This window comes from Heptranchias perlo, chromosome 27 (assembly GCF_035084215.1).
Source record: "Heptranchias perlo isolate sHepPer1 chromosome 27, sHepPer1.hap1, whole genome shotgun sequence".
In the NCBI taxonomy this organism is placed as follows: Eukaryota; Metazoa; Chordata; class Chondrichthyes; order Hexanchiformes; family Hexanchidae; genus Heptranchias; species Heptranchias perlo.
Genome location: NC_090351.1, coordinates 29,466,798 through 29,480,428, shown reverse-complemented (window position 1 = coordinate 29,480,428; position 13,631 = coordinate 29,466,798). Strand labels below are relative to the sequence as shown.

Below are 13,631 nucleotides of genomic sequence, written 5' to 3'. Positions count from 1 at the left end.
GACTCTTATGCTATTTTATTATAGAAAACATACTCCAATAACATATTTTAACTTTCATGATTGATACTGGGGTATAGTTTATGGACTATAATAAAAGCAGCAAATTATGAGGCTTGCTCAAATAGACAGTTGAAAAAGCTGATGCAGAGCTTACGTACCTTAACAATATCCAATGTGGAATCAATGCATCATTACACCAAGCTAGCAATAATAGTACTAAAACTGATATCTTACAGTGGAGCCTTCTTATCCCTGCACTCTGAAACCATGAGAATAGGAATCTAAAAATAAATAAGTGCAGGAAAAGAAAATGCAGTGAAATCAATCAATGAATAATAAAGAGAAAGATATAAAGGAAGTAAAAATAAAGAACTGATGCAAAACAGGTGAAAAGCAAGACAGAAGGGCAAGACTAAAAGAATTGGGGTGTGAATAGCCTTTAAATATTTACAGGTCAATGATTACATTCCCAGATTAATTTAAAGGGCAGCTTATTTACACATAGTTTAGGTGAGAACGTGGTTAAGGCTAAATTACAGACTAGCTGATGTGTTGAAACAGAAAATGGGCAGGTTTACACAGATGTGACTAGGAAATCGTTGGTGATGCAAAATTGATGTAATAGTAAGTAGATTATGATGTAAAAAAAGTATGATAATAAGTGGATTCTAATAAACTCTCAAGGAGTTGTAAACAATCAATAGATAGGGCTATCAGTTCAGATATTGTAGGTGCAACCTGCACTTGTTAGGTTTTTCTGTTACAATGAATGCAGTATTTTAGCACAGTATATTATATGGCTCGATCTTATGGCTTGCAATAGTTTATGTGTCAATGTGTCAATTTATGTATTTTTAGTCCCTAATGCTTACTTTTTTAGTCTCTTGTCTCCATACTGATAATCTTGGCAAGTAAACTGTCGAGTTTGAAGCACCAATTTTATACTGCTATGTAGAACCATAAATAAAACAAGATCGTTTCACAAAGTATGCAGAAATTTAGATGGGTACCTACTCGAAGAAGATACCCTGAACTCCCTGTAAGATAAAAAGATTCTTGAAGAATTATGAAGCTTATAGATTGAGGACTGCAAGTGTGGACACTCGGGCCTAGATTTTTTGCTGTCACTGTACTTTAAACCCAAATGATTATTGGCAAGGTTTTAAGAGACTCAAATGGAAGTATGCTGCTTGTACCCAATTTTTGGAGGTCAGTTTATTGGCGTGACTTCAGGTTCAGATTAGATGGATGTAGGGAGCACACTAGGGGCTATATTTTGAGTATCAGCCGACCGACTGCCCAATAAATAAAAGTTTGAGTGAAATACTTTTGATTCACAAGAGCTCCATTATTACATGATGCTGGGAATGCTAGCAGAAATGGTCATTTTGGATGTCCATCTTCCATAACTCTTGACGGTGTAGATCTACAGGAAAAGTCACACTACAACAGAACAAGTATGCTCACCTATATTCACTAGCTATAACAAGACCCCTGTGTCTGAGCTGAGCCAGACTGAAAGTGAGCTGAGTCATTGATTTGAATGGAATACTGGGCCGCCACATTTATGGGAATGTGGTATTCTAAAGATGTCCTGACGGTGATTCAGAAAACAGGAAAAACACATGATAAATGCAGATTGTGGTTTTATATTTGTAAAATTTGGGTTGAATGGAAAGCTATTGCACAAAGCAAAGAAACATTGGTGCAGATAGGTAGCAGTTACACTATTGACAGTAACATGCAGCACAAGTAATAAAAAACCAATGCCAAGAGAAATGTAGCAGAAACAAATATAGTAAACTAATTTCAACCTTTGTCCTTCAACTAACTTTTGGATAGAAAAGGTTAACTGAAAGCTAACAGTACTTACACGCATAACTGATCGGTTTATTCTTGGTCTCTGTTGCTTTGAGAGTGCTGTAAACTTGGTCTCATTATGGTAATACTTTAAATCACTTATTTTTTGCATTTCTGGAAATTGTATTGCAATGTAATCATGTTACGTAAGACCTGTGGTAATTTTTTGAATAATAGGAAACGGTATAGAGGAATTGATAAAGAAAAAAACTCAATGCGTTGATATCAGAACTTATGAAAGTGATAATAGGGCTATTCAGCAGCAGAAATGAGAGCTGAATCACATTCTGAATTCAAAGTGACCTGATCTGGGCCAATTCTGATTCATATACAAAAACCCAAATTTGCTAAGTGGATACTTTAGTTTAAGATTTGGCCTCAAAAGACTTTCATTTTAGGTACTCCAAAGACATTCAAATTGCCCTACTACCAGAATCATATTGGGCCAGATGTTGCTAAAAAAATAACGGCGTGTGAACAATGTATGTCATTATCAATGTGCAAATCGGTCAGCAACATGTAGCGAGGAAGAGCCACCTTATGAATTGCATATTGCCACAAGCTCCTGATTTGCGCCGCTCCGCCGTTAGCTTTGTGAAAACGGCATCTCTGCTTAACCTCCCCATGATTTTCATGAAGTTGTTGCATTTGCACATTAATTGCCCATTAAACATGCCACAGAAAGTTAAGTCTAATAATTAATAGCTTAAGTACCCTTTTAACAACGTGATAATTGTTAGTGGCTGCCAATCAACCCCTCCTGCCCAGAAAGTAAACAATTATAAGTGTGAAGTCTCATTCTGTCAGGTTGTGAATTGTATCATGAGATTTTAAAAATGTCAAATTTAAAATTTTTACATTTTTTTTTGCTTTTCCTTTCTGTCTCTTTTTTTTCTCTCTCTCTTAATCCAATCTTTCTTTCCCGCTCTTCTGTACCTGATTTGACATTGTATTCACCCACTCTAATTCACCCTCTTTCTCAGTCCTTCCTCTGTTTATTTCTCAATCCTTAATTGGTTAAGGAGATACATTATTTGTCCCAGATGCCCCGTTTCCCTTATCAGCTCGCACTTTCAGCAACTTTGTGGGCAAAAAATGTTGAAACCTAAACGTGCACGAACAAGTCTAACTAACGGGGCCCGCTGTGAGATGCCCCGCTCCAGCAATATCTGGCCCATGATGAATTGTACTGCTCTTGACTTATAAATTATCTCCCTAAATTCCATGGTATATCAGCATATGCTGTGCAATTTTGTGTTGTTCTGGGAAGGCCCCATAAACTGTAAGGAAGACGTTGAACAGTGAAGGAGGGTGTTCAGGCAAGATTATCTAAGTTATAATATTCATTTCAAAAAAAGAAAACTTGTACTGTTTCTAAACCCTTTGCTGTTCAGATGCTGATGATTCTAAACTAACCATCCAAAATAATGGGTTGAATTTCTGAAGGTTTCAAAATATACAGTGGTAATGATTGATTAATGCTTTAACCTTCAAGAGGCAAGAAGCACGAGAGCCATATCTGTTCAGTCAGATAAAGCACTGCCTCCCCTTAGTTATGCAAAGATCTTCTTTGAAGCATGTATTCACCATCTCCACATACTGCACATCAATCATGGGAGAAAGCAGGCTGAAGATCAGAACAATAGGGGTAACGGAATCTGCAGAATTTCAGTGCAAACCACTTTGATTGTAACATGTTTAAAAAATTTCCTGTGCCATTGCTAAGTGATTGGGTAAAATATCAGACCTTGATCCTTTTTTATAAACATTTAAATAATACATCTACACACTAACAATTTAAAAGACAGCAATATTTAACGGTCCAGCCACTACAACGAGTATGACATCTGGATGTTTATTTCTTCAGAAAAAAAAACTGTCAAAGCATCCCTCCTCCTTCGAAGAGCTAAGGTGTAGAATTAATTTCCCGTAGTTTCATCTTTGAACAAAAATATTTAGTGAAATACCTGTTTTCAGCAGCTCATCGTGACCTGCAGTATAAGGTTTTGTAGTTATTTTTAATCCATTTTTAAAATACGTTTCACATTTTGTTACAGTAATATATTTTGATTGTAACTTTCTACAAAATTCACATTTTTCTGCAGTTATATATTCCATATGGACAAAATGTGTGACAATGTTAATAAAATAATATGTAGTGCTATGACTGCAATGACTCAGAAAATTTTACAGACATTATTTTCTGGAAACTGCCTGTGATATTTCCCTGATCTAACAGCAATAGCTGACAATAAAAAGTGAAGACTTCTGCTCCACATGTCTTAGCAACTGTACATATCTTGAAGTCTTAAGATACTGGTACAAAATTCTGTGTTTTATTATTTGATGCAATATAAGTGCACTCTTAAAAATCAAGCTTTAACTAATTCAGCTCTAACTATCTAAGTACTTTGCATTCAAACTAAGTTGAGGACAATTGGCCTGATTGAGGATATTCTGCTGAGACATTAACAAGAGACATGGGGCCACTTCACAACATCGGCAGCAAAAGAGAGTTCTCCACAATTGCCTGACTACGTGCAATAGTTTTTGAAAGCTGCAAAGGACTGGACAGTAGCAGATCTGTAAATGAATAGTAATAATGTGTTCTGCTTGTACCTTCCAGGAATTTGTTGAAGATAACTTGTCAGTTTAAACATAGATCGCAGCCTTATCCTTTACATTGAGTTTCCTATCCTGTTACCTCTACAGTGCAGACAGTCTACTAGCACTTAAGTACGGATATGTATTACAGGGTACATTTACACTGCAAGGCGATTTTGTGTTTTCACCAATGCTAACCTGGCAGTGTGAATTCAGAGTCAGAGCCTAATATGACTCCAGAGTGAAGTGGAGTGAGATTCACTGGAGGGGTAGTCTCACATTGCTTTGGTTTGACACCATATAGGTTACAAATCCAGTGTGGTGCCAAAGCTGATTCACAAAGTGCTCAGGGGGTCCTACCTAACCTTAATTTAAATGTTTGGAGAACAGAGATTCTTCTGTCCCTGTTTTCTAGACATTTATATTTTCAACAGTTAGGAGTTCCAGTCAGACAGAAGCCAGGCGATGTAAACGCAGTGACACCCAACAATTCCTCCTCCTTTCTGTGAGAAACCATATACCGAAACTCAGGATCTTCTTGGAAGAGCTATTTTTTATGCATCGGTTAATGCATTCATGTACAATTCCTATGTGCATGATTTAACAAAGTTGTCAACCTGTGTATTATAAAATAAGTGTAAACAATTTTACAACACCAAGTTATAGTCCAGCAATTTTATTTTAAATTCACAAGCTTTCGGAGGCTACCTCCTTCCTCAGGTGAACGATGTGGAAATAAGTGGTATGGTGTGATTGGGAAATTTATTGGTCCAGAAATTGCTGGGAAGTTGTGTCATTATAATGACGCATTAACGGCACTCTCCATTATTAATTTGTAAAAATTCCAGGAATTTTCGGAGTAGAAGAGATACGCCATAAGTTCCGATTCTCTACAAATTGCCTGACAATTTGTGTCGCTCCACCGTTAGCCTCACCAAAACCGATAAAAGTCCCTTCTCGCCGTGAGGCTCTCTATTGAATTTAATGACAATCATGAAATTGCTGGATTTGCGACATTATTATGAATTACTCCTGCTGAAGCCATTTAGGGCTGGTAATTAATGTCTGTTAATAATGGATTTATAGTCCTGACATGACACTCAACCTTAGAGGTCCAGAAAGTGACTAATGAAGCTGTGGGGTCTCACTCCAACAGGTAGTGAATTATTCCTAGAGGTTTTTAGTTCTTTTTATTTGTTTTAGGAGCCTTTTTGTGTTAGTGTTGAAAGGCAATGGTTTTCAGGACGCAAAGCTGTTTCCACACTCAGAAGAGAGTTAGTTCACTAAAATGCAAATTAGATAGATTTCTTTCAGAAAATAACATTTTGGGCTACAGTATATGAGTAATTTCAAACATGACGTGGTAAATGTAGTATGCTTGAGAGGAAAAAGGTGACTTTGGACCTATAGGGCTAGAAATTGGGCAGTTTAGCGCCCGTTGTTCCGGCGCTATGTGGCATCTTGAAGTGCCAAAATGGCGTCTTGGCTGCACATGCACGTTTCTAGTGTGACGTGCGCCAGACGCCATCTTGGTATAGGTATTAGCGCATGTACAAATACCGAATGCTGGCAGCAAGTAAAGTAAGGAGAAAATAGATACAATCAATGTGCAATGCTGATTTAAAGTGATAGACACCATTTTGGAACTTAACGCTCAACTCAATGCACAGTCTTAACCACGACCATCTGAATATGACTTAAAGTGCCTGGAGGACGCCCCACCAGCGCTATTTAAAGGGACCATGCAGGATTTGCAGGTTAGTTGCTGGATTATTGCTTCTGGCTGTCGATGCGTTTGTACCTGTCTTTGGAGGTCTCCTAGACTTGAATACTATGACACGGGGACATAGCCTAACATTTGGAGCCAGAACGTGCATAAGTGAAGTTATGAAATGCTTCTACACGCAAAGGGTGGGAGAAGGTTGGAATGCTCGTCTGCAAATGGCAGTTGATGCTAGCTCAATTGTGAATTCTAAATCTGAGATTGATAGATTTCTGTGAACCAAGGGTATTGAGGACTTAAGGCTGGTGGAAAATGCACATTTCCTTGAATTGTAGTGTCAGGCGTAGTTTTCAATGCTGCTTGAAGGTAAGTCCTCAAGCAGGGCAAATGTCTTGTCCTGCCTGCACAGGAAGCACCAGGCGTAGGTTAATTGCAGATTGCGATATCTGCGCCTGGTTTCCGGCCCTATCCAGTTTAACCCCCATAGTTCCCAAAGTTCTCCACCACTGGGATTTTCCTTGTGTCTGGGTCTGTTGTGGACTAATTGATAGAAACTGATTGCTATGATTGGTTAACAACTCCATTAGGAACATAGGAACAGGAGTAGGTCATTCAACTCCTCGAGCCTGTTCTGCCACTCAATTAGACCATGGCTGATCTGCATCTTAATCCCACCTTGGTCCCATATCCCTTAACACACTTACCTAACAAAAATATATCCACTTCAGTTTTGAAATTTTCAATTGACCTAGTCTCAACAGCTTTTTGAGGGAGAGAGTTCCAGATTTCTACTACCCTTTGTGTGAAGAAGTGCTTCTTGACAGCACCCCAAACAGCCTAGCTCTAATTTTAAGGTTTTGCGCTCTTGTTCTGGACTCCTTCACCAGAGGAAATAGTTTCTCTCTATCTACCCTATCAAATTCTTTAATCATCTTAAACACCTCAATTATATCACCCCTTAATCTTTATACTCGAGGGAATACAAGCCTAGTCTATGCAACCTGTCCTCATAATTTAACCCTTTTAGCCCCGGTATCATTCTGGTGAATCTGCACAAGGCCAATATATCCTTCCTGAGGCAAGGTGCCCAGAACTGAATGCGGTACTCCAGATAGGGTCTAACCAGAGTTTTATACAACTGTAGCATAACATGCACCCCTTTGTATTCCAGACCCCTTGAGATAAGGCTAATATTCCATTAACCTTTACAATAATTTGTTGTACCTGTCAACTAGTTTTTAGTGATTTCTGTACATGGACTCCTTAATCTCTGTTCCTCCACAGTTCCTAACTTCTCACCATTTAGAAAATACTCTGATCTATCTTTCTTAGATTCAAAGTGGGTGACCTCGCACTTCCCCATGTTGAACTCCATCTGCCAGTTTTGCCCACTTATTTAATCTATCAATGTCTCTTTGCAACTTTTTGTTCCCATCTACACTACTTACTGTGTCACCTAACTTAGTGTCATCAGCAAATTTGGATTAAGGGTTCACTATTCCTCCATCTAAGGCATTTATAAATATAGTGAAAAGCTGAGGCCCCAGTACAGATCCCTGGGGGACACCAGTAGTTACTTCCTGCCATTGTCTCCTACTTCCTAACCAATTATCTCCCCATGTCAAAAGATTGCCTCCAATTCCATGTGCTTCCATTTTTCCTAACAGTCTATTGTGTGGAACCTTATCCAATGTCTTCTGGAAGTCCATATAAATAACATCCATAGTCGCCCCCTTATCTACCACGTTAGTGACCTCCTCAAAAAATTCAACTAGGTTAGTTAGACATGACTTACCCATTAGAAATTCACGCTAGCTCTTTAATCAGTTCATATTTGCCCAAGTGCTCAGTCACTCTGTCCCTAACAGATTCTAGTAACATCCCCACAACAGACGTTAGACTAATCAGGCTATAATTTCCTGGTTTGTCTTTCCCAGGAGGAATGGAGTGACATTGGCATTTTTACAATCCAAGAGAGTTTTGGAAGATCATGACTAAAGCATCTATCATTTCCTCACCTACTCCTTTTAACCCTGGGTTAGAAGCCATCAGGTCCTGGAGATTTGTCTATCTTCAGTCTCATTATTTTACTTATATTAAATCTAGTAAGTTCCTTCCCTTGATTTATTTTTATTTTTCCATGTATCTCTGGTATTTTATCCTCTTCATCTACTGTGAAGACCGATACAAAGTAATTATTTAGCAAGTCTGCCATTTCCTTAGCCACTCTCTTTCTCTTAATATATTTGTAAAAACCTTTAGTGTTGTCCTTGATATCCCTCGCAAGTTTTTTCTCGTATTCCCTTTTTGCAGCTCTTACTACTTTCTTTGTATCTCTTTGCTGCTCTTTATATCTCTCCCAGTCCAGGAGATCTTGACTATTCTTTGCATTTGTATAAGCCCTTTCTTTTAGTTTTATACTATCTCTCACCTCTTTAGTTGACCAAGTTATTTAATTACACAAGTAGAGCTCCTATCATTATCAGTGTATCATGCAACATTGTATCCAGGATGGTAGAAGGCGCACAAGATGGACGTTGGCCTTTTTTCATCTAGCAATTCCTATTTTCTGTTGAAAGCATTGCAATGGCATATCTACTGGGTGTTCCACTATTCCTGATCACGCTGGTTCTATACTTCATGGATCTAGAATGCTTGTACATTTCGCACACCTACCCTGCCATTCATTCATCAACTTCCCAAGGACCAATACAGCAATTCCCAAACACAATGGTTACACTGGCTTATTTTTCTGCTCATTCTTTTTAAATGTTATTCTTACATTTCCTTTCTGTCTCTTTTCTCTCTCTCTCTTAATCCACTCTCCTTTCCCTTTCTTTATGCCTTTTCTTGTCTCTATATTACATTTGACTCTTAATTCACCCTATTTCCTTCTCCATCTTTTGCAACGTTTCTTTCTCTATCCTTTTCTTTCATTGCTTAAGGATATAAGCTATTGGGCACAACATTCACGAGGTCCCAGATGCGACAATGACATTGCTGTGCCGTTATTGGATCGATATTTCAGAAATTTATGGCCCAAATATAGTGCGATGTCAATTGTGAGCATAAAAGTTCAATTAACGTCGTTTGCAAACTTGTCGCTGCAACAATTTCTGGCAATGTGGAGTAACTGCAGACACAACCGTGTCCAACCATTGTGTGGGACAACATGTTGTAAAATCAGTAGATTATACTTTTAAGAGGAGTCAAAAAGAAAGGGAAGAGAAAGGAATTTTTAAAATAATAAAATTAAACTGGTTAAAAAGGGAGGAAATAAAATGAATAATGCCAGATAGCTTCTAGTGCCTACAGATAACAGGCACTCGAATGTTCATTAAGTTTTAAAGTAGGAGATTGGAGAGTGGTAACAGGAGAGAGATGATGAAACCCCACACCACACAGAAAGTGGACAAATGGCAGCATTTTCCTGAAATCTGGGGTTAATTTAAGGTAACCCCCCCCTTAAGATTGATTTAAGGTAATTGGCAAAAGAACCAGAGGCTCGATGAGGAGAAAGTTTTTTACTCAGCAAGTTATGATCTGGAATGCACTGCCTGAAAAGGTGGTTGTAAACAATTTTACAACACCAAGTTATAGTCCAGCAATTTTATTTTAAATTCACAAGCTTTCGGAGGCTTCCTCCTTCCTCAGGTGAACGAAGGAGGAAGCCTCCGAAAGCTTGTGAATTTAAAATAAAATTGCTGGAATATAACTTGGTGTTGTAAAATTGTTTACAATTGTCAACCCCAGTCCATCACCGGCATCTCCACATCATGAAAAGGTGGTGGAAGCGGATCCAATAATAACTTTCAAAAGGGAATTGGAAAAACACATGAAGGAGAAAAATTTGCAGGGCTATGAGAAAGGGCAGGGGGAGTGGGATTAATTTGGATAGCTCGTTCTGCAGCTATACAAAACCCTGGTTAGACCGCACCTGGAGTACTGTGAGCAGTTCTGGGCACCGCATCTTCAGAAGGACATATTGGCCTTGGAGGGAGTGCAGCGTAGGTTTACTGGAATGATACCCGGACTTCAAGAGTTAAGTTACGAGGAGAGATTACACAAATTGGGGTTGTATTCTCTAGAGTTTCAAAGGTTAAGGGGTGATCTGATCGAAGTTTATAAGATATTAAGGGGAACAGATAGGGTGGATAGAGAGAAACTGTTTCCGCTGGTTGGGGATTTTAGGAGTAGGGGGCACAGTCCAAAAATTAGAGCCAGACCTTTCAGGAGCGAGATTAGAAAACATTTCTACACACAAAGGGTTGTAGAAGTTTGGAACTCTCTTCCGCAAATGGCAATTGATACTAGCTGAATTGCTAAATTTAAATCTGAGATAGATAGCTTTTTGGCAACCAAAGGTATTGAGGGATATGGGCCAAAAGCAGGTATACCGAGTTAGATCACAGATCAGCCATGATCTTATCAAATGGCGGAGCAGACACAAGGGGCTGAATGGCCTACTCCTGTTCTTATGTTCCTCACGAGCCGGCACGGGCACGATGGGCCGAATGGTCTCCTTCTGTGCTGCATCATTCGATGATTCTGTTTCAAGAAGAAGAAAGAATGACCAGCAGAGGAAGGCGAAGGGCAAGGCAGGGGGGTTCCCTCTGGGAAAGCTGAGTGACGACGACGTGCGAATTTCAATGAAGAAAAAGCCCCGAATTAGATGTTTCCGCAACAAACCCACGCGCGGCTTCTCGTCTGCAGACTGAGCGCGCGGGCAAGGGCGGGCGCATGAGCGCGCGCGCGGAGGTATTTAAAAGGCAGCAGCGCGCGCCCAACGGCTCCAGCTGTCAGCCTGGGCTCAGCGCGAGCGGCTGTGATAATAATAATAATAATAATGCCCATAGCGGCAGCCGCGCAGTCACCGGCACCGCCGCCTCTGGGCAACACTCACCTCCGGTATTCCATCAGCGAGGAGGAGGAACTCGGTCCCAGCGTGTCTCTCTACCAGAGGCCGAGGCGCTTCTCCAGCGCGATGAGGCACCATCCCCGCGTCAAGTCCGAGGAGCTGAACCAGTCCATCATCTTGCGCCGCGTCTTGCTGGGGAACTGCAGCGAGATGCCGGCTCACGCCGCCGCCGCCGTCGCTTCAGGTCACAGTCTGGCAAGGACAGGCAGAACAGCAGGAGGAGGAGGAGGAGGAGGGATGGCGCAGGGCTGTCGAGTCAGGGTGAAACAGGGAGCCCATCGTCCCCGAGATGTTCGGACCATCTTCCACCAACCTGAGGATCCCAGAGTCCCTGAGGAGAATGGAGAAGGGCATTGCTTCGTTCGGTGTTCTGTGCACACTTGGTGCGATCTTTGTGGCAAGCAAATTACCCTGTGCAAAGAAGCTGTCAGGTGTAAAAGTAAGTACAGTGCACCTGTAATTCCGTGACTAATGTGACTAAAAATGTCTATATTGTGTTAAAAGTTTGATGTATTTTTGCTAAATATGTATTGCAATAATTCTAATTTAGTAGGTGGCTAAGGTGGCACAATTTTTCCGTATATATTAATATGTTTAAATGCAATCGTGCTGATTTTCCAATCTTATTTAAACATGAAATTATTGATGATGATATTAACATATTGCTGCCATGCCTGTGCTTGTTTGGGTGTGGAGCTATTTGTTGATTTCAGTCATGTGCAGACTGAAATGCCCATATATGTGGCTAAGGTAAGTGTCAAAATCTTCCCGATTTTGATTGGTTTTGGCTCGTCATATATCACCACTCTCGTAATCCATCCTTTGCTCCCCCGCCCTTTGCTGGATTCCTGACCTGACAGGGAGAGGAGTCTGGAGGAGGAGGAAGTTGTAAAAAAAATGAAATGTACTAGATCTTAACTGTGATCACTTTGTTTAGCTTCTCATGCAAATTTGAAAAATTGGACAGTATGGAAAACCAGTCCTGTGCTTGCAAGGCGGAGAGGTTTAGGGATGGAATTCCAGAGCTTAGGGCCTAGGCAACTGAAGGGACCAGGCTTCACTGCATAGGGTTATATATGGAGCGATTAAAATCAGGGATGCGCAAGAGGTCAGAATTGGAGGAACTCAGAGATCTTGGAGGGTTGTAGAGCTGGAGGAAGTTACAGAGACAGGGAGGGGCGAGGCCATGGAGGGAATTGAACACAAGGATGAGAATTTTAAATTAAAGGCGTTGCTGGACTGGGAGCCAATGTATGTCAGTGAGCACAGGGGTGATGGGTGAACGAGACTTGGTGCAAGTTAGGATATGGGCAGCAGAGTTTTGGATGGGCTGAACTTTATGGAGGGTGGAAGGTGGGAGGCGGACCAAGAGAGCATTAGAATAGTTGAGTCTGGAGGTAATAAAGGCATGAATAAGGGTTTCAGCAGTTGATGGGTTGAGGCTGGGGCGGATTAAACACTAATATTATAGTTATTCCAATGTGAGGAGCAGCTTTATTACAATAATGTTACTTCTATAGAACTGAAATAAATGCATAAGACACAACTTTAATTAAAATTAAAAAATGTTAACACTTTGATTTTCCTTACTATTGTCCCTATTCTTGCCCCTATTTTCTATTTGCCATTTACTCTCCTGTTTTTTAATTTTAATTTTACTTTTTCTATCTAATCAAACCTATCCTATCTTTACGTTAATTGGCCTTTTCTTAAAAAAAACCCTTTTAAAATATTTGACTTATCTTCATTCTTTGTCTATTTTAGCAGTTGTAAACAATTTTACAACACCAAGTTATAGTCCAGCAATTTTATTTTAAATTCACAAGCTTTCGGAGGCTTCCTCCTTCGTCAGGTGAAAATGTGAAAATGTCTATTTTAGCAGTATCACAGTAGGTACAGCACAGGAGGAGGCCATTCGGCCCATCGTGCCTGTGCCGGCTCTTTGAAAGAGCTATCCAATTAGACCCCGTCGCCTACTCTTTTCCCATATCCATGTAATTTTTTTCCAATTATTTATCCAATTTATTCCAAGTATTTATCCAATCCCCTTTTGAAAGTTACTATTGAATCTGCTTCCACCACCCTTTCAGACAGTGCATTCCAGACCATAACAACTTGCTGCGTTAAAAAAAAAAATTCTCATCTACTCCTTGGTTCTTTTGCCAATTATCTTAAATCTGTGTCCTCTGGTTACTGACCCTCTTGCCAGTGGGAACAGTTTCTCCCTATCTACTCGATCAAAACCATTCTTAATTATGAACACCTCTATTAAATCTCCCTTTAATCGTCTTTGCTCTAAGGAGAATAACCCCAATTTCTCTAGTCTCTCTACACAACTGAAGTCCCTCATCCCTGGCACCATTCCAGTAAATCTCTTCTGCACTCTCTCCAAGGCCTTAACATCCTTCCTGAAGTGTGGTGCCCAGAATTGAACACAATCCTCCAGCCGAGGTCTAACCAATGTTTTATAAAGCTTTAGCATACTTCCTTGCTTTTGTACTCTATGCCTTTAATAATAAAGCCCAG

General features: G+C 40.0%; 1 protein-coding gene across 1 annotated transcript in view; it reads right to left on the bottom strand.

The window, feature by feature from the left end:
• The window catches only part of psma5 (proteasome 20S subunit alpha 5), a 42,715-nt gene extending 31,523 nt beyond the window's left edge, over positions 1-11,192 (bottom strand). The window contains exon 1 of the mRNA XM_068007538.1: positions 11,091-11,192. Within this exon, the coding sequence (XP_067863639.1) occupies positions 11,091-11,183 (93 nt within the window). The 5' untranslated portion in view covers positions 11,184-11,192. The remainder of the gene's footprint in view (positions 1-11,090) is intronic.
• Between the last annotated feature and the right edge of the window lie 2,439 nt (positions 11,193-13,631).